The sequence below is a fragment of the Anabrus simplex genome, chromosome 5 (assembly GCF_040414725.1).
Source record: "Anabrus simplex isolate iqAnaSimp1 chromosome 5, ASM4041472v1, whole genome shotgun sequence".
Taxonomy (NCBI): Eukaryota; Metazoa; Arthropoda; class Insecta; order Orthoptera; family Tettigoniidae; genus Anabrus; species Anabrus simplex.
In genome coordinates this window covers 372,807,229-372,833,088 of record NC_090269.1, presented here as the reverse complement: position 1 = coordinate 372,833,088, position 25,860 = coordinate 372,807,229, and the positions used below count along the sequence as shown (strand labels likewise).

General features: G+C 38.1%; 1 protein-coding gene across 6 annotated transcripts in view; it reads right to left on the bottom strand.

The window, feature by feature from the left end:
* LOC136874940 (zinc finger protein 723) overlaps nt 1-25,860 on the bottom strand; it is a 108,432-nt gene that overhangs the window by 32,851 nt on the left and 49,721 nt on the right. For all 6 annotated transcript variants that reach the window (XM_067148652.2, XM_067148655.2, XM_067148654.2 and 3 more), the window contains exons 4-5: nt 14,645-14,764; nt 1,492-1,541 (exon numbers count right to left, since the gene is read on the bottom strand). In XM_067148652.2, coding sequence (XP_067004753.1) covers nt 1,492-1,541; nt 14,645-14,764 — 170 coding nt within the window. The remainder of the gene's footprint in view (nt 1-1,491; nt 1,542-14,644; nt 14,765-25,860) is intronic.

Genomic DNA, 25,860 nt, shown 5'->3' with positions numbered 1-25,860 from the left:
TCTTAGAAAAGCCATGGCTACTCAGTGACAGTGTCATAACGCGTCCATTGTACATGACACTTAGTAAAATTAAGGTTTATAGACAGCAGGAATATTTTCGTAATAGATAGTCGTATTGTAAAGATACGTGGAAAAGGTATTGCCGGCAATTTTTCAACGGGTTCTAGTCGATATTATGATGCCAATTTTAAGTTAATGTTTATTAAACACTCGGAAATGTAGAATAACTGTGCAGCCGCAAGAAAATACGGTATAGGCCTAACTAAAGCCAATATTTGGCGTTAGCGTGAAGACAAAGAGCTAAATAAATGCGTGCTGTACAAAAAATGCATTCAGTGGTCAGCAACAAGGATGCTTTAAAAAAGTAGAAGATGAAATTGTGAGGTATGTGCACGAAAATCGCAAGGGCGGAATGGCCATACCGTGGCACAATAAACTCGTTCGTTGACTTTCAACGTTCGCGATTAGGCCTATACATCGCTAGCCGCTGAATTTGGCTGAACCCGATAAGCGAGACGTGCATGTAGCGGTAGCCAGTTATATCTGATGCTGCGTAATAGAAGTAGCAGTTTTATAGACAGCAGGAATAATTTCCTGATGGATCGTTGTATTGTAGAGACGCATGGAATAGGTATTACCGTAACATTTTCAACGAGTTCTTTTCGGTATTATGATGCCAATGTTATGTTAATGGTCCTCAAACCTATGGAAATAAAGAATAATTGTGCAGCCGCAAAAAAAAAAAAAAAAAAAAAAAAAACACAGAAGAAATACGGCGTGACGAAAGTCAATGTTCGGCATCTAAAAATGTGTAGGCCTACTGTACAAAAAGGCATTCATATGATTTTACAAACTTCTTTTTGAGCCTGATATCAATTTTTTGAAGGATTCGGAGAAATACGGTAATATATTTTTTTCAGAATGAAATAAAACATACACTTTCACGTAGTATCGGATTACAAAAAAATAACAAACAAGTAAGCCGTAGTGTGGATATCACCTGCGGAAACGCAAGTTTTGAACAAACTGATTGCCGTTTCATACCGATTTTAATGTGCATGAAGGGTTTTCCGACTTTTATACAAAAATCGGATATAACGACAATCCGTTATAGCGAGTGAATTTTTCGCCGTTACGAATTCTCGCTATAACGGACTTCTACTGTATTTCAAGTGAATTCTGATCTAAAAGTGGTTATTTCTTCAATCATTTGCTAGGAGAAAATACAGTGATGGTACCTTACTTACAATCTCAACACATCATTCTGAACTCTGGGCCAAGAACACACAAAATTATAAACAAAATTTAGGTTGTGATAATGATGATTTTCCTTTGAATGAGATCATCAAGCTAACAGACTAACCTAAAGCTTTACACAGCTATAACACAAGCAGGTGAGGCTGATGGTCATGTAATTCCTTGCCTCCATAAAATATAAAAGCAACAATAATCAACCTAAAAATCAATTTCATTATTACTTCCTTTACTTACTTATTTGCACGATCTTCTCTGGTATTGCTTACATCACTGCTAGCTTCCTCCTATAGACAGTGGAGAAAATTTTGTTTACAGATACTGTTATCCATGAGTTGAACATTGATGGCATCCTTGTGAAATTATATTTAGCCAATATACATACATACATACATACATACATACATACATACATACATAGGACTACATCTTCATTATAAACTGTTATGCCTTTCAGCATTCAGTCTGCAAACCCCTGTGAATGTATTAACCGCCGCCACAATCCCCCATTTGTGACTAGTTCTGTGACCTCATTTAGTTCTATACTCCTTATCTTTAAATCATTAGTACTGTAACCAAGTCTTACCTCTATTTCTCTTACCCTCCATAATACAGGCTCAACAAACTTAAAACTTGGAAACATCCTGATTGGAGAAAAGGGGAATCGTAGCTGGATCACGTATTTATGGACAAAACCTTCCACAGAGAAATCTACAATGTTAAAGTATTAAGAGGAGTAGATATTGGTTCAGATCATTACATAGTCAAAATCAAAATTAAGTTCACACCACTAAAAAAGAAACCAAAACGCAATAAACAAAAGAGGAACTTTGATCCACACCAGTTAATTAGGAATGATAAATATAGAGAAGTCACACAGAACATAAAACTGACAGATAACTTAGAAGAACTGGTTCCAATTCTCAGGCAACAAGCTGAAAATTTAGCCCCATTGAACACACATAAAAGACATGCCTGGTGGACCTCAGAATGTGACAAAATTCATGAAGACATCAGGCATGGTTAAAATTTCAAACACACAAAACAGAAGAAAGTGCAACCAACCTCAAAAATATCAGGGAAAAGTTCACACAAATTATCAGGCAAACCAAGAGACAATCACAGAAGGATCTAATCAACTCAATAGAAGAAAACTACCACAAAACCAATTCCAGAGACTTTTACAAAATGTTTGGAAGACAAGTACAAAAATTTGCCCCTTCCACATTAATGCTGAAAAGTGAGGATGGAAAAACGACACACAATGACAAGGAAAAATGCCGAAATCATGGCAAAAGCATTCATTAAACTTTTGAATTATGAAGAACCCCAGGAACTTTTAGCAATTAATACAGACACGCCCATCAAAACCAAGCGTGAACTCATAAATCCCCCAACAATCCAAGAGGTGGAAACAGCATTCAAGGAGTTGAAAAATTATAAGGCATGCGGAGAAGACCAAGTTTTTGCATAAATGTGGAAATATGCCAGTTATACAGTTCGAACATCCTTATACATGGCCCTAACAAAAATCTGGATAACAGAAAAGTTCCCCGTACATTGGACCACAGCCATAATCCACCTACTCCACAAAAAAGGAGATAAAAGCAATCCAGATAATTACAGAGGTATCTCTCTCTTAGACTGCACATACAAGATTTTCTCCAGAATCCTATAAAGGAGGATCAGAGAGCAACTAGAGGAAGAATTAGGTGAATACCAAGGAGGCTTCAGACCTTGGAGAAGCTGTGCAGAACAAATCATTACTTTAAAATTAGCCATAGCATATTACAAGAAGCAAAACAAACCTCTTGCAATAACCTTTGTGGACTTTAAAAAAGCTTATGATTGTATCCATAGACCTTCAATGTTGAAAATATTAAGAAATTTCGGGCTCCATCCAAAATTAATCAAATTGATTGAACTCGCCTTAACCAACACTAAATCAAAAATCAAGTTCAGAGGGGAATTCTCTGAGCCATTCATCATAAAAACAGGCTTGAGACAAGGAGATTGCTTGTCACCACTGCTATTCAACTGTGCCTTGGAATATATAATGAGGGAATGGTACAAGAGTAACCCAAAGAACATCCGAATTGGAAGACCCAAAGACAACATAAGTTTAAATTGCCTAGGTTTTGCCGATGACCTTGCTCTCTTGTCCAACAATATTCAGGAAACCAGACAACAAGTTATATCACTACAGGAAATAGCACAGAAAATTGGTCTTGGAATATCTTTTGAAAAGACAGTAATCATGTTTACTGACCCACCACTCATAAACAAAATTGCTATAGGAAACCAACAAATCAAAATTGTAGATAAATTTAAATATCTGGGAGAAATCATAACATATAACCTCAACGAAAAGCCAGCATGGCATAACAGAATAAATAAACTGACCAGAGCATAATATGTCACCAAGAATACCTACAACAAAAAAAGGCCTGTCAATAGCAACAAAATTAAAACATTACAAAACAGTCATTCAACCAGAAATAACATACGCAAGTGAAACCATCTTCAAAACAACTAACACTGCACAAATAGACAAAATACTCAAGATAGAGAGAAGAATCATTAGAACATGCATCAACAAATCATACCAAAAAGATGGGACACTAGAGAGTAGCTTTTAATGAAACAGTCTACAAGGAAATAGAACCAGTAATGAGTTCAATCAGGAAGAAACGCATTTCATTTTTTGGACATCTAATCAGGACACCAGAGAACAGGATCATCAGGAGAATAATAGAAAAATTATGGAATAGTAAGTGCAACATTAAGTGGATTACAGAAATCAAGGAAGATATGGATGAACTACAAATTACAGTGGAAGACGTAAGAAACAAAACCGACAAAATCAAGAAACTCACAGACAAACAAACCAGACTGCAAATCAGAATCAACAGACAATAGGAAGGGTGATTTCCAATGAAGAAAGAAGGATAAGATCAGAGAGAATAAAGAAGTACTGGGCTGACAGGAAACTAAAAAAATCTTTATATAAAGTTGGCTAGAGTGGTCCAATGAAGGCCATAAAATGTAAATAAATAAACAGTCCATTATCTCCTATGTAATCTATCCTCCTCCATTCCTCCCACATGACCCCCAGACCTGCCAATCTTTGGAATGGGGAATCAGTAATCGGTTAATCGCAGTATAAAGGGAAGCATAGACACGAACGCCTCAAACTTTCTCTTTTAAAATATACCTAACCTAAAATAAATGTAAATATTTAAACACCTGTTTAGTTATTCTGGTGTAAATATAGTGTTGTAGCATGCCACCTCTTGTAACTGTTTCCGAGTGAATATTTTCTTGAAACATACAGAACCATTCTTTAGTTTCTCAATGAGGAGCAATGACAATGTATTTGTACATGAGTACCGGTACCTATATATTCAGTTTTATTTTTTCTTACTATGCTAAAAATTCTTTCTGTTTGTGCATTACTATGTGGCACTGAAAAAACAACATACATAACATGAGAGTGTTATACTTCATTTGACCACTTTCATTCTTTAAATTTGCAACTGTACTCCAAGCAACATTAAGCCTAGAAATGATGAGTGAAGAGCAAGGAGAAAGGTTCCCCAGGATCGAAGAGAAATGGAGCAAGAATACGCTGGCCGATTACTGCTGGTTACTGAAGAGAGAAAATCCAACTATGGTTCACAAGCAAAAAGCAGCACAAATAGGTTTCTTAAAATATATCAGGATTAAAATTAAAACTGTTAACTGTCATTCTAGAACATGTTACCAATAAAACAGTGAGTGCAATGTAGTGTTTACAGATATACAATAACGTAATACAGGAGTGTTCTGATGAATACATATAACGAGGAAAAAAGCATTCCTTACATGTGACAATATATAGTAAATTAACCTGTTCGGTGGGTGATGCAGCGAGATCTGTGGCTACAGATCGCTTGCTCGGCGGGGAACACTGATATTAATTATATTTTTTTCTCAGTCGCATGCCTGCAGAGGTTTATTTCATTTTCAGTAGCGTATTCTGGATGAGTTTGCCCTCTGATGTGAATTTTTTCGACTACTTTCTCCTAATACCAATGTGTTATCCACGAGTTGCATCATAGCGAACGCAGCTTACGTCCGGGCAAGAATGACCTAAAGCCTAATAGCCTTGCGCTGAAGCTTTAGCTCATTGCCTAATAATCCCTTGGATGCAATGATATTCCTGTAGAAGGGATTTCTAGAGAATATGATAATGAACAGACCTCTCTGATGACACATTAGAACTGTGACCTGATTTATTATCTCCAGTCTTGAGTTATTTCTTCATGAATGGAATGTGTGTTCAATGCGAGTTACACAATATTTATTATTGTACGCATCTGTAATACAGACACAATTCATTATTTCCTTCCAAATGGCAGAGACCAGGGTTCTATTCAATTCTATTCCTTACATTTTTCCTACTAAAATGTCTAAAATGAATTACCAGCCCCCACCGTTAGAGAAAGATGATTTACGGGTTATGATAAACGAAATGTTGGAATTTAGTGGGGAGAATAGTTATCTCAGTGAAGTAAGTTCTGCCAAAGGGGAATTCGTAAGTGATAGGAATTTACCTGGAATAAGTACTGCAGGCTGGAATGTGCATGGTTCGGGCCCAGCTGATGCGAATGTTCAGTATTCGCGAAAGAGACAACACATTTGATTCCAGTTCAAGTAGCGATCATGACAGTGACAGTGGTGACGGTAATACTGATAATATTCCAAACAGTGGAAGTTCTTCGTCAATTTAGACTGAAAATGGATAAAGAGGGTCCCGCTTTGATCCAAAATTCCTTCATGACATAAAGGGAGAGTTTTTAGGGAAAATAAAACCAAACGAAATATTTTAAGTATTCCTTGATGTCAGAATATAGTTGAACAGACAAAAGATGTCCAGCAGAAAATCGCACATAAAACCCAGTTTAGCAAGATGAAACGAAGGAGTCGAGATCAAGACCGGGTCCGGACAAATAAGGACGAAATAAAGCTTCTTATGGCCATACTGTTGCCACAGGGGATTGTACAGAAACCTAAATTAGGACTCTATATTTCTCGAAAACGCTTGTTGACTACGCTTATTTTCTATGAGCTGATGGCACAGAGGAGATTTTTCCTCGCTGGGCTGAGTGGCTCAGACAGTTGAGGTGCTGGCTGGCCTTCTAACCCGGTGGTTTTTGAAGGTGTTCAAATAGTTCAGCCTAGTGTCGGTAGATTTAATGTCGTGCAAAAAACTCCTGCGGGACTACATTCCGGCACCTTGACATCTCCGAAAACCGTAAAAGTAGTTAGTGGGACACAAAGCCACATTATTATTATTATTATTATTATTATTATTATTATTATTATTAATATGTTTACCCTCCAGTGTAGGTTTTTTACTCAGACTCAGTGAGGGAAATTATTATTATTATTATTATCGCACATAAAACCCAGTTTAGCAAGATGAAACGATTATTATTATTATCATCATCATCATCATCATCATCATCATCATCATTAGATTTTTGTCCACAGCTTTTTACATTTCTCTGACAATCAGGGATATAAATGACAAGTTCCTCCCAAAATATACAAGATAAAACCAGTACTTGACTACCTGTTAGAGAAATTTTCGGAAGCTTATACCCCTGATGCAAAGTGTCGATTGATGAGAACCCCTTGTTATGAAAAGGGTGGCTAGGATGGAAAGTTTACATACGAAGAAAACGATCGCATTTCGAAATGGAATCATACAAATTGTGCGAAGCCGGGATTTCCGTGTGTATCATAATGAACAGCTGTAAAAGGCATAACACTGTGAAGACTGTAAATATTATCTGTAGTGTAATGTAATATAGTCTGTGTGTGTCCCTTATAAACCACAGGTATTTAAACTGGATCCCTCAAAAGCGCTAACCAACATAACAGAAAATTTCGTGGGTATTATATTTTATTCCATTATAAATCTTTTAAGTAGCCTACATGTAAACTTTGTAAATCTACAATTTACGTATACAGAAACATTTACTTCCAGGCAGAGATTGTTAGTAAACTGCCTAAAATATTCAGGTAAAAGTTGCTGTAAAAATGAAAACCAGAACAAGAAACAAGCTCGGTATCACAGTGTGAAATCACTTAGTACGTTCTTGCACAAAGTAGAGAAAAATTAAAATAATATGATTTTTCAACAATTAAATACACTGTATTCAAGTAAATGTTTCTCTTAGGGCCTTCTATAGTCCATTTTAGTCCAACATTGATTTAAGCAAGTAATTAAATATTTTCTTCAATCAGGGAAATTGGTCCCCATCTGGGAGTGAGTCAGTGTGTATCAAGCTCCCCACTTAAGGATTTAATCCTGTATGTATGCGAGAGTCTCATACATGAATTTTGATTTTGCAAAGACACCCAATGTGATGGAGAAAAGAAGACTTTAGATCCAGATTCAGCATGCCTGAAATATGAAAAATCACTATTTGAAGATTATGCAATGATCAGAAAGTTTAAATTTGCAGGTCAGTGTTATGTTCTTTTTTTTTTTTTCCTAATGGCTTTACGTCACACCAACACAGATAGGTCTTATGGCGATGATGGGATAAGAAAGGGATAGGAGTTGGAAGTGACCGTGGCCTTAATTAAGGTACAGCCTGGTGTGAAAATGGGAAACCACGGAAAACCATCTTCAGGGCTGCTGACAGTGGGATTCGAACCCACTATCTCCCGGATGCAAGCTCACAGCTGCGCGCCCCTAACCGCACAGCTAACTCGCCCGGTGGTGTTATGTTCAACAACGAATGATGTACATACGAACTCTGCATTTGTAATACTATTTTCCCCACTACTGACAAATAGATTTGTTACTGATTTATTAGACTTATTTTTCCCATGTGACTTGTGTTTCACAGATTCAATATGCCTTATACGAGGGCTATACCGAAAGTTTTTAGCAGAGTGTGAGAAAAGAGTGTTTATTTGCAAAACAGCAATTAAACTTTTCAAAATACTCTCCATTAGGACATAAACATCTTTCTATTCTCTGAAACCACTTAGAAAACGTCTCAGTCCAAGCTTCTTTCGGAATGTCACCTGGTGCAGCCTCGTACACTGCAATGGCCTCATCTGATGAAAAATGCCGCCCACGAATTTTTTCCTTGGTCTTAGGGAACAGAAAGAAGTCACTTTTCCTTTTCCAAAAAGTCTATTGTTCTGGCAGCCCTGTGCGCAGATGAACTGTCGTGATGCAGCAGATGATGCCCACTCCTGGACTTTGGATGCTGTGACCTTCATGTAGAGAGGACTTTGGGAAGAATCATTCACATACCATTCAGCATTGACTGTACAATGTGTGTCCAAGGTCACAGAGGTGAGATGCCCCATTTTCATTACAGAAAGTTGCCACCATCTTCTTTCCAGAGCTCTGACTTCATCAAACTTTTGTGGGTGGTTCCTCCACTGGAAAGCTCCACACAGAAGACTGTCTCTTCGCTTCAGGGTCATAATGGTAGACCCATGTTTCATCACCTGTGATGACATTGTAGGTGTCTTGAAACTGCCCTCCACTGAATTTTTCTAGCATGAAACGACACCAGTTCACTCTCGCCTCCTTTCGTCTTTCCGTCACGGAATGTGGCACCCAGCGGGCACATCTCTTGGTAAGACCTAAATAATTGTGAACGATGGTCTGCACTGTTGTTGACCCAATATTTACGGTCCCTTCAATGTCACAAAATGTAAGATGTGGATATTCTTTGATCATTTTCCTCACAGCATATATGTTTTCCTGAAACACAGCTGTCGCTGGGCGACCGGGACACGGTTCATCTTGAATTGACTGCCGACCCCTTGAAAACTCGCAAAACCAATTTCCAACTGTGGCCCTAGAAGGGGAAGTCTTACCAAAAATATGCAGCAAAGAAGAATGGTATTCTTCAGCACTTGATTCTTTTTATAATCATAAAATATCATTGCGAAAAAATCACAGTGCGACAGATCTATCTTGCACCATGTCTGACTCAGCACTGCCTGTGCTTTCTTCCCGCGCTGTGGAGGAACCACCGCTGGGAGGGGTTGCGCATGCACGTTCCAAGATCAAGAAACACTGTCATTTAAACGAAAAGAATTTCATTGTTCTAAGAATTACGGTTTACGGGCTGCTAAAATCTACAGTAGTACAATTTACGAACTTCATCATATAGACCCGTATTGATACAGTTAAAACTAAGAAACGATGTTAGGTTTTGGTCCACCCAATCAATACACATCACTTTACAAGTGAAAAACTATTTTATTAAAAAAACATTAAATATATTACAGACATGTTTCGTCTCTATTTGAGGCTTCATCAGCCATAAAATCACGTGGTAGATTACAAAACACACTGTTCAGAAATTGAAAAAAATGGAAGAACCCAATGCCTTTTTAAGGACTATTTGAGTAACGCAAAAGATATAAATATATACACATTATTTACACAAACTGACCTCACTTTTTGCAAAAACTTTTGTTGTCTTCAATGTTAAAATTGAAATATAACTTGAAATATGACATGCCTGCCATAACGTCTCGTACAGAATACAATGTCCATGTTGCTGTCCGTATTTGAAATGGAAGTTCCTTTATGAACTGTTGAGAAAACACTGGAGAACAAACATACACATATTTAATGAGGTAGTTTAACATTTTTTGCAAACAATCTTTCTAAAATGTTAAATATGAACAACATTACTTAAAAATGTTGCAAGCATTGCTGGAATGTGATAGTTTCAGTGTGTTGACTGGGGAGATCGAAATTCTGGCCTCGGAAAGGGATTGGTACTAAATCCAAATCAGAACATTTAAAACCTTTAACTTGTAAGGAATTTTCTTTCAAACTGAGCTATTCTGGTAGAAGAAATCTGAAGCCTTATGAGATCGCCTGTCGTATGGCAAAGACCAGTGCTGCATAACCACCATATTCAAGGCTTAAATCTTAAGAATATTCCTTTTTTTTAAGACACATACATTTGTGACGAAATCTCTTTTCTTAGATATCCGAGGGTTTTAAACCCATTAATTTTTCTCTCTCTTTCTTTCCAGATCTTGTCTTTTTTTTTTAAAGGTATATTCTTAAGATTGTGAGTTTCACAAATAGGAAAAGTCCTCTCAGTTTTAATTGCAACTTTGATGGGGTGAAAGGTGAAAGTAAAGGAAACGGCATATATCTCTCTGGTAAGACCCCGAATTGAGACCGGATTACTTGATTCAAGAACTGGAAGAAATCCAAAGAAAGCAGTTCGATTTGTTCTGGGTGATTTTCGACAAAAGAGTAGCGTTACAAAAAGTTGCAAAGTTTGGGCTGGGAAGACTTGGGAGAAAATCCACCTATTCAATACACAATTAACTTAGTTAGGATTACATCCTTACTATATTGTTATGTGTGGTACATGTTTCGCTCTTTTTCTGAGCATCATCAGCCACTACAGCATCTCTAAGGTTGATTAGGATCTTGACCCCGAACTTTTAAATTAATTTATAGTACTTTACAAACATATGCTATTTTACCAAATTCTTTGACTATCTTAATTAATTACAATGTTCATGTATGTATCTTATTTATGGATTTAAAAACTTTACTGTTACATACATATTCAATTTAATCTATTATATTCTTAAAAAGTTTGTTCTTTAAGCTAAAAACATTAATTGTCTAAAATTTTGAAGATAACACTGTCTCTTAAATATAGAAAATGAATGAGACTCTGTTAATGAACCAATTAAAATTTTACTTGAGGTCTGGCTAAAATATTTTATTTGTGTTCTTAGAACATTTAAACGTCATTAAATCTTCATGTTTCTTCATCTTATGAATTAAAGCTAATTGGGTTTAGCATGTCTATCAAAATAATATTGTAGTTTCTCCCTATTGTTGACTTAATGCTGGAATGACTTGTTATATGTCAGAAGTCTGATTGTTGTTTTATTCCTAAAGCGTTGTGTGCTTGTATGGGGCATTAGTCTAAAGGGACGCTCTAACTTAAAGTTGAAATTTGATGTGAACACTCCAAATTTAGACTTGAGCATGTTGATATATCTGTAACAAGGAAAAATTGCGTGTAAATATCTTCTAATAGTCTGTGTGAGCCTCGCCTTAAAAAGAATCTTCACTTACCCCTCCGACTGTTGCCTATATGTCTGGTAGTGTTTACAGCTTCGTGACAAATGCTTGTCGCTCTGTTAGCAGTCCTTGTATTGTACGAGTGAGTGTGCTTTGGCAGGGAGTAGGAAGGGGAGATGGAAGTGGGCGGCACATTGAAGGCTGGTGTGGTTTGTGGAGCGGAACGCCTAAAGGAAGCATAAGATATGTAACTTAAAAGGCTTCACCTTTTCAATACAAAAGGTGGACCCTTTTAAGTTACCTATCTTACGTTCTCATTTCAATATGGACCAAAAATGAAATTCTTAGATCTAAATAAAGGAAGCATAGCGAGGGGATGAGCTTGTTTGTATAGTGGGATTGTTGATATTTTTAGAAACGAAAATGTTAGAAAATTTATTTATATCTGACTTACGTGTTTGTATTAATTTTAGTGACGAACAATGACAACAACTCTGCAAGATATACCACTTCACAGGTGCCTATTTTTTCGGTACTGGAAGCACACACTGCATTCGGGGCGTGAAAACTCGAAATATTCTTAAACGAGGGACAGGAAAGGTGTATGAATGATTACTGAGAAATCCGAAAATCATATTCTGAGAATTCAAGCTGTAATGGCATTCCTTGTGTATCCTTTTGATCACTTCATACACTTAGATTTAAAATCAACAAAAAAAATCATAATTTGTGGTGTGTGATTCGTAAAGGCTAATTATGATGGGCAATTCATAATTATTACGATTTAATCGTAATAGTTGGCATCTCTGCAAGTGCAATCTTGTAATTATTTTGAAGAAGTTTGAAATGAAATACTATAAAAAGAATATTTAAAAAAATTATTAATAGTAGGAAATGAGTCCGGCTCCTTGGGTGAACGACGAGAGTAATGGCCTTCGGTTTACAGAGCCCCAGGTTCTATTCCCAGCGAGGTTGGGGATTTTAACAACACATGGTTAATTCTAATCAATGGGGGACTGGGTGTTTGCATTAGTCTAAGTAAACCACTTCTCTTCATCTACACACAACACACACTACCACATACCACAGAAATGTGCAATATTGAATACAACCACCCTCTACACATGTTAGCATCAGCAAGGGCATCCAGCTGTAAAACTGCACCAAATCCACATAAGTTCAGACTACAGTATACTGAGAAAAGGTCAGGAAAAAGAAGAAGATAATAGGAAATAAATTTACTGATGTTGAAATGGGAGCAATCACCATGGCTACATCAGCAATCCTTGGTACATAATGCTGTGTGTATTTCCACTGAAGATGATTAGTTTGAAGTGAGGAACAAAATACAGAGTACCAGTATTATCAGTTCAGGTATACTTGCCTTGAAATAGAGTAATATATAATAATAATTTCGTGTGGCTATTACTAGCCGAGTGCAGCCCTTGTAAGGCAGACCCTCCGACGAGGGTGGGCGGCATCTGCCATGTGTAGGTAACTGCGTGTTATTGTGGTGGAGGATAGTGTTATGTGCGGTGAAATAGAGTAATAACAATATGAGACAGAGAATATAACTGCAAAAACCAAACCCCATGGTGCAACAGCCCTGAAGGGCCATGGTCTACCAAGCGACTACTGCTCAGCCCGAAGGCCTGCACATGAGGTGTCATGTGGTCAGCACGATGAATCCTCTCGGCCATTATTCATGGCTTCCTAGACCGGAGACACTATCTCACTGTCAGATAGCTCCTCAATTGTAATCACCAGGGCTCGGATGTTTAGGAAAAGTCATATTTTTTCTTTGTCTCTGTTTTCTTGCCGGATGGGATTTTGGTGCAAATCAAGTGATTATCGTCGCAATAAAATAATTTTTATTGGTCATATAAATGCATATTTTGGCTATTTTTGTCACAATGTTACATTTTGAGCTATTTTCGTAGAAACGTCATATTTTGGTCATATTTCGGCGGTTTGACGACAGCTGTAGCTGTACAAAATCATCTTCAACTTACCTAATACAAACTAGTATTCACAAAACTGGTTCTCGGTATCATATCTGTAGTTAATACAAGTGGAATACTCTGCCTCTTGGATCAAAATTGCGCAGGAATTTTTTTCCAACAGTTTGTCAGAAAGTCTGGTATTTATATTAAGTTCAACTTTGGAATTATATTGAGTGCAATTACTCATTTAGAAGCTGCTAGCTTAGAAATTCATGCAAGTTTTGAAATTGTGAGAAGTGTTGAACTTTCAGTACAACAATCACATGGGATAGTTGAGGACAGTGTAAAACGGAAACTTCAAAACGTGCTTAATCGAAAAAACTGTTTTCGTTGTGTGTGCAAGGTAAATGATGTTCTTAAACGAGAGGGTACCAGTACATTTCAAGATGAGAAGAATGAAAATGAAAAAGGTATGGGAGTTTGCACTGCTGCTCTACCATAACGTATTGAAAGACGTCTACTTAATTTGTTTCATGGTGCTCAATTTCAACTTTAACGCTTTTCGGTAATCTTAGTGAAATCTGGGCTTAAACTTTCCAAAATATTTTAAAAATATATTGATTTCTAATTTTCTTGTATTTCAAACCACCAATTCAGGGAACAAACAGGTTTTGACTTTTAAAATGTTGTATGATCTGATAATCTTAGCGAACTTAGTACTTTATAGGTATGTATTCACAAATGTTTCATAAATGAATCAAGGACTGTGAATAACTGCTAAACATGTATATTCAGAAAATTAATGTGAAAGTAAGAATAAAGTTAACAAATGTGTATCAAAGTAATATTGCCGTTTTGATTTATAACTTATTTTAAAATTGCCATATTTATATTAATCATTTTCGGGTCATATTTCATAATTTTTACGTCATATTTCATCACTTTTGAGGTCATATTTGCTTGTTTATTTGGGCTATTTTTAGGTCTTAAACATCCGAGCCCTAGTAATCATGTAGGCCGGGTAGACCTCGAACCAGACCTCAGGTCCAGGTAAAAATCGCTGACCTGGCCGGGAATCGAATCGGGGCCTCCGGGTAAGAGGCAGGCCTGCTACCCCTATACTGCAGGGCCGGCAAGAACATAACTAGGTTTTCACAAATATAATTCTACATTGTTCCCATTGGTTGGCTAACATAATATGATTTCTTTCCAGTTATTATTTTCACAGTTCAGCTTTGCAATCAACGTCACTTATTTGGTTTGCTGCAATCTATTAGAAAATTTGCCTGCCAGCCTGTATAATATACAAAAGCAAATGAATTACAAGCAAAAAACATTAAAAACTGAAGATTACCTCCAATTCATGTTCCTCCATTGAGATTTCTGTCCCTCCTTCCTCATCATACCAGCCAAGATGATCAGGTTCCACCTTTATTTCCACAGTGTTTTCATCAGCCAACTGTTCATTTAGCTCCTGAAATTTGGAACAATATAACTAAATGCTGTTTATTAAAACAAATTATTTACAGCAGCAGCTGCTGAGGGGAACTGGCGGAGGGGCACACTACTTTTTCACAAATTTACGTTCTTACTAAGCACACATGAGTAAAGAAATGCATACCCGGATACACACCACACAATGTTAAATACTTGATCATTTCTCACCTACTTCACTGCCATCTTCATTTTAAGAGAAACTGTGGAATGAAATGTTGGTGTCCATTCGAAGAAGGCAGCGATCCAGACTCTTCATCACCCTAAGTACACTGACTGACAGAGCAAATGCAACACCAAGAAGGAGTGGTCAGAACTTTATGCCAATTGCAGGGTAGACTGACGTCACTGAGGTATGCTCATGATGTGAAATGCGCCGCTGTGCTGCGCACGTAGCGAACGATAAATGGGACACGGCGTTGGCGAATGGCCCACTTCGTACCGTGATTTCTCAGCCGACAGTCATTGTAGAACGTGTTGTCGTGTGCCACAGGACACGTATATAGCTAAGAATGCCAGGCCGCCGTCAACGGAGGCATTTCCAGCAGACAGACGACTTTACGAGGGGTATGGTGATCGGGCTGAGAAGGGCAGGTTGGTCGCTTCGTCAAATCGCAGCCGATACCCATAGGGATGTGTCCACGGTGCAGCGCCTGTGGCGAAGATGGTTGGCGCAGGGACATGTGGCACGTGCGAGGGGTCCAGGCGCAGCCCGAGTGACGTCAGCACGCGAGGATCGGCGCATCCGCCGCCAAGCGGTGGCAGCCCCGCACGCCACGTCAACCGCCATTCTTCAGCATGTGCAAGATACCCTGGCTGTTCCAATATCGACCAGAACAATTTCCCGTCGATTGGTTGAAGGAGGCCTGCACTCCCGGCGTCCGCTCAGAAGACTACCATTGACTCCACAGCATAGACGTGCACGCCTGGCATGGTGCCGGGCTAGAGCGACTTGGATGAGGGAATGGCGGAACGTCGTGTTCTCCGATGAGTCACGCTTCTGTTCTGTCAGTGATAGTCACCGCAGACGAGTGTGGCGTCGGCGTGGAGAAAGGTCAAATCCGGCAGTAACTGTGGAGCGCCCTACCGCTAGACAACGCGGCATCATGGTTTGGGGCGCTATTGCGTATGATTCCATGTCACCTCTAGTGCGTATTCAAGGCACGTTAAATGCCCACCGCTACGTGCAGCATGTGCTGCGGCCAGTGGCACTCCCGTACCTTCAGGGGCTGCCCAATGCTCTGTTTCAGCAGGATAATGCCCGCCCACACACTGCTCGCATCTCCCAACAGGCTCTACGAGGTGTACAGATGCTTCCGTGGCCAGCGTACTCTCCGGATCTCTCACCAATCGAACACGTGTGGGATCTCATTGGACGCCGTTTGCAAACTCTGCCCCAGCCTCGTACGGACGACCAACTGTGGCAAATGGTTGACAGAGAATGGAGAACCATCCCTCAGGACACCATCCGCACTCTTATTGACTCTGTACCTCGACGTGTTTCTGCGTGCATCGCCGCTCGCGGTGGTGTCGTATCCCGGCCAACAGGTGAAACGCCGAGCGGTGAGTGGAATCACCTGATGGCTAACAACAGTACTAAAAACGAAAGGGATATAAGATGGTAATTTATAGGCGTTAGGTAAGTTGGTTGTTAAGAGTTGAAACTCATATGATTTCCTATATATGTGCGTATATTGACAGATGATGTACAAAGAATATACACGTACAATTGAAGTCGGTCACGTATTGTGACGTACTGGAACTAGCCTTCCTCAGAACGGCTACTCCAAGTAAATGCAAGTGGACTCTAAAGCATTAGAGTACCACTGAAATGCTAAGCGATGTTAAAAACAGAGTATCGTGAAATCTCACAGAGATTCCTCAAGCTTTAAGTTGCCAACTACGATAAAACCCAGAAGAACTCGGGCTTAAGTCGAGAATCAAAGTATGAATGGTGAATACCAAGTGTTAGCACCACCGTTCAACCTGATCTACTAAGAAATATTCTAAGTAGCGAGACCGCTTGGAGAATTGATCGCAACCCTCTAACGTGAGCGGAAGGCAAGGCTCCCAAAGCGAAGACTAATGCAATAAGACGCTTGTTCCTTCAATTACATACGTATTTAAAGGGACTAGCAATATGATATGAGGGTCTCCCCTCCTCTCAGATAAAGCCTTACTGGCTTACTATTGGTGCTACCACCTCCCCCATGTATCTCAAATCCCACACTATGCACGTGGCAATATTTATTAACATGAACTTGACTTCTCGCCCTTAAACCTATGCTCATAAAATAACTTCCCCATTTCTAATACTTGTCATCATAAACATGACACTGCGTCCCGTTTCACTTAATTGGGTCGCCCATTAATTTTAAGTATCGTATCCTTCAAACTACCCCCATTTTCTTGCCATCTCCAGACGACAGGACGTGACTTTTTAGATTTGTCCGTATCGACTTCCTCGTGAGGCCTCTTGACCTCACACAACTCTGTTTTTAACTGTCATTCTATATCACCCCCAACACATGGCTGCTTCGACAGCAAGGCCAGTGGATTGAGTTACCAAAATAATCACTATGTATTACTTATGTGCTGCTACTTGATGAAGGTTCGTGTCCCTGGACATGACACCTCCCCCCTTAGGAAAGAAACTAGTTGCCACACATGCAACTGGTTTCCACCTGAGTACACGTACATACAGGGTTAATTACCGCATGTACCTTACATAGCACATTACATTTTAGCAATATTACATTACATTTCATAGATACACTTCAACTTATTACATTTTGACATTAATACAATTCTCTTTACCCTTCATACAATTAATGTTCATAATACATTTCACATTACAATTAACATATTTTTTCACAGTAAACCATATTGCATTAATACATTTCAATTCATATATTCCACAGTACATGTAGTACTTAATATAACACAGTTTAGATTTAACATCTAATACATATCAATTTATATGTTTCACAGTACATATAACATTTCATTTTTTATTTCACTGTACTAATATAACTCATTTACATTTTACATTTCACATTTTACAGTGATTAATACATATCAATTTATATATGTCACAGTACATATAACACTTCATTTTTTCATTTTACAGTACTTAATATCACTCATTTACATTTCACATTTTCTTATTTCACATTTCACAGTAATTAACACATATCAATTTATATGCTTCACAGTACATACAACTTTACCTTCCAGCCTTCTCTGGTCGGTTTTTACTTCCGTACCAAACTCTTGGAATGGCCGGCTTCGAGAATGCAATAGCAACTCGGTTCCCCTGACTATACTTCTTGAGTAAGTCTTACAAACTTGTGCAGTCACTGCTGACACATTATCCGTACCAAACTCATAGGAATGGACGCTTGGACCGTGCCTCTCTCGACACGTCCGAACTGTGCCTCCTTAGGCCAGTCTCACAAATTTTTGTGCAGTCATTACTGACACATTAACCGAACCAAACTCATAGGAATGGACGCTTGGGTCTTGCCACCCTCGACAAGCCCGAACTGTGCCTCCTTAGGCCAGTCTCACAAATTTTTGTTCAGTTATTACTGATACATTACCCGTACCAAACTCATAGGAATGGACGCTTGGGTCTTGCCTCGCTCGACAAGCCCGAACTGTACCTGTTAGGCCAGTCTCATGAAATTTTACCTTAACATAAGGTTGCCTGTTCGACTCTGCCCCTTGGCAAGTCTTTTTTTCTTACTTTAATAATTTTAAAGTTACATTTGTTACATTACAGCCTTAACACTGTCTTACTAGTGATTCATTACTTATACAATGGTCATTGAAATTTTTACTTTACTAATGTGGTTACGCTCCCTCTTTATTGCCTCCTTGGCTCTCTGATGAGAGACCTTTCATTAAGCTCTATACTGGAAGTAGTAAGATCTGTCATACTTCTACCCCTGCGCTCATTTACGCGCTTACCTCTTACATACTCCTGTCTATCAAAGTGCACTGTGACGTCCTTGTCTGAACAATGTGAGTTAGGACTATTAATTATAGTTTGGCGGATACATACCTTTCCGCAACACTCATCTCCTAGCTCTGACAGTTTATGAGCAAGTCTAAATCTTTTGCAACATCCTTTTGCAACAACAGCAGGAACATAATAATAACAAAATAACAGCAATTGTTCCTCCACCTATATAAGACAGAAAATTCAACTTATCCAATTTATGATTTTGCTTTAATTCATCCTCCTGTTCAAGTATTAATTTTTCAACTGCCTCTACTTTATGACTTGCTAATTTTAATTCCTCTGCATGGTGAAGCACATTTACCAACGGTATCTTTCCTTCATCCTGCAATTGACTCAATTTAGTGTTAATTCCTAAATGATCGCAACAGTCATACTGTAACAATAGATCAGGTACAAACCCTTGATCTTTGGTACTATTTGTTTTAAGTACATTTGAAGATTGAATTTTTGATTTTGGCCCAAAGGCCGTACATTTATTAAACATTGTTATTATTCCTGTACCTGTTAACTTAACATCACTTGTGTGCAACTCTTGACATACTACTGTTATTTTTACCTCCTGTGGAGCGATATAAATCCATTTATTTTCTCTTAAGGGAAACCACATCACTTCTTGTACTCTAATTACATTTTTTTGACAATCTTGTGGCATAACCTGTGCCCCTGTCAACAATTTTACTACGCATTCCTCATGTGAATGAGCTAGTTTGATAGCAAACTCTTGTTTGCATACCTTAAGTTTATCATTCAACCTCTTACAATTATTAATTTGATTTTCAGTTAACATTACATAATTTTGCCTGTTCTGGTCCAAAAGAATAAATTCATTTTCACTATTAATAAAAACAAAGTTGTCTACCTCACCATTCACTCTTGTTGGGAATGGTATAACCTTAATAAGATCATATTTTACCTTATCTACCAAAGGTACCTTTACAATGTAACCAAGTATCTCTTTAGTAATGAACACTTCAATCTCTGCTATTCTAGTTATTAAATAGCCATAAGCCAGTCTCAACTCAACAGGTAATGTCATTCCTGGTGGGAAATTATTCTGTGCCTTTGAAAACGACTTTATTATATCACTAGGACTTATAATCTGAGGTTGTAAGACTCCCTTTTGAGCCAACATTATTCCATTTAACAGAATCTCATAATGATCTTTTAATTGCGCTAAGAATCCTTGCGTGTCAATTAAATGCCTATTGACCGCGATTTCAATCTCCGTTCTCCTAAATGCGCTTTCTATTTGCTCAGTCTCATCCTTCAGATATCCCCGTATTGTTGCTATATTATCGCTTAATTCTTTTTCGTTCTTAGCGACGTCATACAATGAGCTATTCATTGATTGTAACGTACTTTTTACTACAATCATCTGTTCTTTCGCGACTTTTAACATCGACAAATTCTCTGATTCAAGATCCTTAATGTGACTTTGATAATAGGCTGCATCTCGCGAGTCTAAGGTTCCAAATAAAATTTTAGCAATACTTCCTACAAAATTAAGAACTCCTCGCTTCATTCTATTCTGATCTGAATTTTCCTTCTCCTCAGTCTTAGTTGTTTGTCTTATTAATTCACGCAAATTTTGAGTTTTATTTAATTGCATAATTAAAAGCTTTACCTCATTCTCACACGTATATGTTAAATTTACTTCCAGTTCTGAACACAATCTCATGGTTCTCTGAATGTATTTCTTACCAACATTATACGCATCATTTAACGCTTCTAAATTTACATAAGTTACTACCTTCCATTCAGTGTTATAGAGTTGAACTTCACCTAGCTTGTCGAAATAAACCCCTGGGGTGGACTCATATGGTTGGAGCTGGAAATCAATTGCCTTTCCTCCTTTCGTAAATATCGCCATCACTGCGATCGCCGCTGCTATCAGCGCCATTGACCTGCAAGTAACAGATTTGTGTTACCTTGTGTTGCCTATAATTTATTACTGGTTGTTCACAATGTATTTACATACAATTTTCCTTCTCATTTAAATATATAACTTTAATCGGTTACTGTGTACTGTAACGCGCTTCCCTCGCTTATTCATATTCAAAACGCAGTTCACTCCTGAAACTTCCTGTACTGTGTACGGGCCAACAAAGTTTGGACTTAATTTTTTGCTACGACCTCGCCTTACTGAATCATTTCTTAAAAGAACTTGGTCTCCTATTTTAAACGTTACTTCGTTTATTCTTGTATCATACTGGACTTTAATTTTCAACTTGGTTTCTATTAGAGTTTTACGTGCTACCTCGTGACTTTCTCTAAGCCTTCGAGCTAATTCCTCCACATAGCTTTCGTGTTCATTATAATTCTTCTCGTTTGGTTTTCTCTGCAATGTCCCTGGTATATTCGCCTTTCTTCCAAATACTAATTCAAATGGTGTGAAATTAGTTGACGTACTTTTCGTTGTATTGTATACAAAAGTTGCCATTGAAATGAACTTATCCCAATCGTCTTGGGTTCCACATACATAGTGTCTCAGAAATTCAGCTAATACTGCATGAGACCTCTCTAAACTTCCGTTTGACTGTGGCCTAAATGCGGCAGTATGAATCTTCCTAATATTTAATAATCTACATAATTTCTTCATTACTTCGCTCAAAAAGTTGCTACCTTGGTCAGTTAATATTACACTTGGTATTCCAAATGTTCGTACTACATTGTCCATCAATGCCCTTGCAATTGTCTCTGCTTCTTGATTTTTCATTGGCACTGCTACTAAGTACTTCGATAACTGATCTTGACACGTTAAAATAAATTTGTTTCCGTCGAGTGTAAGTGGAAGTGGTCCAACCACATCTAACGCTATTTTCTCAAACACAATCTGCGGTGTGTCTGTGATAACCATACTCGCCTTCGTATCTGGCTTCGTAAACTTATTAGTTTGACATGAATGACATGATCGAATGTATTGCTCTACATCCTTCTTCATTCCTGGCCACTCAATATAATCTTTTAACCTAGCATACGTGCGTGTAATGCCTTGGTGTCCTCCAACTAAAGATGCATGAAATTCTTTCATAATCTCTTTCTTTTCATCCTCTGTTAATTTCTCTGTGAATTTCTCATCTGTTTCCATTTCTGAAACTTCTTCTTGTTCAACCTCATCTAATTTGTGTATTCTGCTCAGTGCGTCTGCATTTGTATTTAACTTTCCTTGTTTATAAACAACATCGAAATCGTATTCTGCTAACTTCAATCTAAATTTTAGCAATCTTGAGGTTGGATCTTGCACATTAAATACCCATTTAAGTGGTTTATGATCCGTCACTACAGTGAACCTTCGTCCTAAGACATACGGTCTAAAATACTTTACTGCAAATACAATTCCTAACATTTCCTTTTCTGTTGTTGAATAATTTCTTTCTGCCTTATTCAATACTCTAGATATGTATGCTACTGGCAAATCGCTTCCTACCTTCCCTTGCGACAATACTGCGCCTAACGCTTCGTTGCTTGCATCGGTTGTTACAATAAACGGCTTCTCGAAATCTGGATATTGTAAAATCGGATACGTTATCAACTTATTCTTTAAAGTCTGAAATGCTTCCTCTTGTTTAGTTTCCCATTTATAGTCTACTTCTTTCTTTAAAAGTTCATACAGTGGTTTAGCAATTTTGCTATAATCTGGTATAAAACGTCTGTAATATCCCGATAATCCCCAAAAATCCCTTAAGTTGTTTCGTGGTCGTGGGTTGAGAAAATCTCTCTTAACTTCCAAAAAACGTCGATCATTTTACTATTATTATTATTATTATTATTATTATTATTATTATTATTATTATTATTATTATTATTATTATTATTATTATTATTATTATTATTTTACTGAATCTCAAAATAATCATATAATTTAATTTCATTTAATAAACATTTAATTCACTTTACTTCCGCTAATACATTTGTCATTAATCTCATGAACGTCACTGACATACGTTTATTTTCAAAATTCCGATCTAATGCTGAAAATACTGTGTTTCTTGTAATATAATTAGCATAAACACTTAGTTCCATTTACTCCGCTAATTAATCTCATGAACGTCATTTGCATAAATTTATATCAAATGCCTATCTAATACCGAAAATGTGTTCTTTTCAATATCTTTTTCTCTGCTTCAGCTTGATAATAGCTATTGGCTAAATCAATCGTTGAGAAATATTTCGCCTTCCCTAGCGAGTCAATTAATTCTGTAGTACCTGGTATAGGGTACATGCTACCGATCGTAATCTCGTTTAATTTTCTATCTAAATAAAATCTATCATTACATTCTGAACATATTTCAAATATCCTTTCTCTATCACTCTTTAACATATGATCTGCCGTAATTAGTTCGATTACTCTTCGAGTTCTCGATTGTGAACATTTCTGTGCGTCACTTTTTTCTACTTTCATTACGTGCGCATACATAGTTTCCGTTCTCGGACGTACTGTTATTACTTTAGCTTCTCTAATTTCTATTTTATGTTTATCACCATTTACTTCTATGAATTCCTCCGTGAAATTAATTACAGAATCTTTCAATAAATCTCTACCTATCAATCCGTCTTGTGACAGCTGAAATTCATCATCTACTACATGCAATTTGCATTGAGATGTTCCCAAAGTTACCTTCGCGGTTCCACACGTGAATAGTGTTCCTTTGCTAACTCCTAGCAATTTTAATCTATCACTTGTATCTATCTTTATTTCCTTCGGTACGCATTGTTTCTTTATTACACTTATTTCTGAGCCTGTATCGATTAAAAATCGAAAAGGTCCGTGTACATCATTTATAGATAGTAAAACTGTCCCTTCATTGTTATTACACTTATTGTGTACTTGGCCTATGTGAACACTTTTAGGACCTATAACCGGCCTTGCGTCATGATCCTGTTCTAGTTTTCCGCCTGCTTGTTCTCGTAACCTTTACCCTTGTAATACTTTTACAATTTTTCTCTACATGCCCTGTTCTCTTACAACGTTTACAAACTATTACTCTGCACTCTCGTGAATAGTGCCCTTCCTTATTACAATTGTAACACGTTATTGCCTTAACTTCTTTTGGTCGCATTTTAAGAAAACATGAGGATGCCGAATGTCCTTTCTTATTGCATTTACTACAATATTTATCTCTCCTAACTGATTCACCGTGCTTTTCCTTACTTGAGAGTACGGCCGACTCTTCTTGGGCCGCTACCTCAACTGCTAAACCGAAATCATCCGTAATGTTCCTACTACGGACAATCGTTTGAATGCTTTTATCAATTAATCCTTGTACAAAACATGATATCCCTAACTCTCCTATTAAATTCGCTCTATGAACTTTTGCCTCCGGTTCGACTCTCGCCGTGGCAACTTCTTTAAGTTCGCTTACCATTGCATCCATTCTCGAACCCCAAGCTATTACAGATTCATCTTTATTTTGCTGTGCTTTAAACATTTTACATGCGTAATGATCAATAGTCCTACGCTCTCCATAATTTTCAAACAAAGCTGCCTTCGCTTTTGGCCAGCTCGTAACATCCTGTCTTACTAATAACTTGCTTCTAGCTTCACCCGTTATTCTGGTAAGAACATATTTAAAAAACAGCGGATGTTCATCTGGTTGAACAAATTCTATTGCTGAATCTACATTTGCACAGAACTCTTTCAACCTACTCCGATTTCTCCCGTCAAAAGGATCTCCGATTAACTTGAACGCTTGATTGATATTAATATAATTGTTATCTGAATTATCACTGGCACTTCCCACTTCAGAATTAGACATACTGATTTTGAGTTTGGCTTACCTTACAATATTTGGTCTTCTACTGCGTGCTGATGGTGAGCTGACGACGTGCAGGTACGCCGGGTCGATTGCGTCTTCCTTCCTTGGACTCCTATGAATCCCTCTGCTACTCCGTGGGCCAGCCCTTGCGCCTTCTTGGTTCTGCTCTCTGTCTGCTTACGGACTTCTTCTTCCTCCTGCCGACCGCCCCTCAGTCTACTAGGATAGACAGCCGCTGGACTTCTTCTTTCTCCTTCGGACCGCCCCTCAGTCTACTAGGATAGACAGCCTCCGGACTTCTTCTTCTTTCTTCCGACCGCCCCTCAGTCTACTAGGATAGACAGCCGCTTAGGAAACCACCAACGCCTGGTTAAGAGTTAAACAACCCTGGATGGACGTCGAACTCAGGACCAACCCCACATCTGACACCAGTTTTTCTTCTCCTGTCGTATCCCGGCCAACAGGTGAAACGCCGAGCGGTGAGTGGAATCACCTGATGGCTAACAACAGTACTAAAAACGAAAGGGATATAAGATGGTAATTTATAGGCGTTAGGTAAGTTGGTTGTTAAGAGTTGAAACTCATATGATTTCCTATATATGTGCGTATATTGACAGATGATGTACAAAGAATATACACGTACAATTGAAGTCGGTCACGTATTGTGACGTACTGGAACTAGCCTTCCTCAGAACGGCTACTCCAAGTAAATGCAAGTGGACTCTAAAGCATTAGAGTACCACTGAAATGCTAAGCGATGTTAAAAACAGAGTATCGTGAAATCTCACAGAGATTCCTCAAGCTTTAAGTTGCCAACTACGATAAAACCCAGAAGAACTCGGGCTTAAGTCGAGAATCAAAGTATGAATGGTGAATACCAAGTGTTAGCACCACCGTTCAACCTGATCTACTAAGAAATATTCTAAGTAGCGAGACCGCTTGGAGAATTGATCGCAACCCTCTAACGTGAGCGGAAGGCAAGGCTCCCAAAGCGAAGACTAATGCAATAAGACGCTTGTTCCTTCAATTACATACGTATTTAAAGGGACTAGCAATATGATATGAGGGTCTCCCCTCCTCTCAGATAAAGCCTTACTGGCTTACTATTGGTGCTACCACCTCCCCCATGTATCTCAAATCCCACACTATGCACGTGGCAATATTTATTAACATGAACTTGACTTCTCGCCCTTAAACCTATGCTCATAAAATAACTTCCCCATTTCTAATACTTGTCATCATAAACATGACACTGCGTCCCGTTTCACTTAATTGGGTCGCCCATTAATTTTA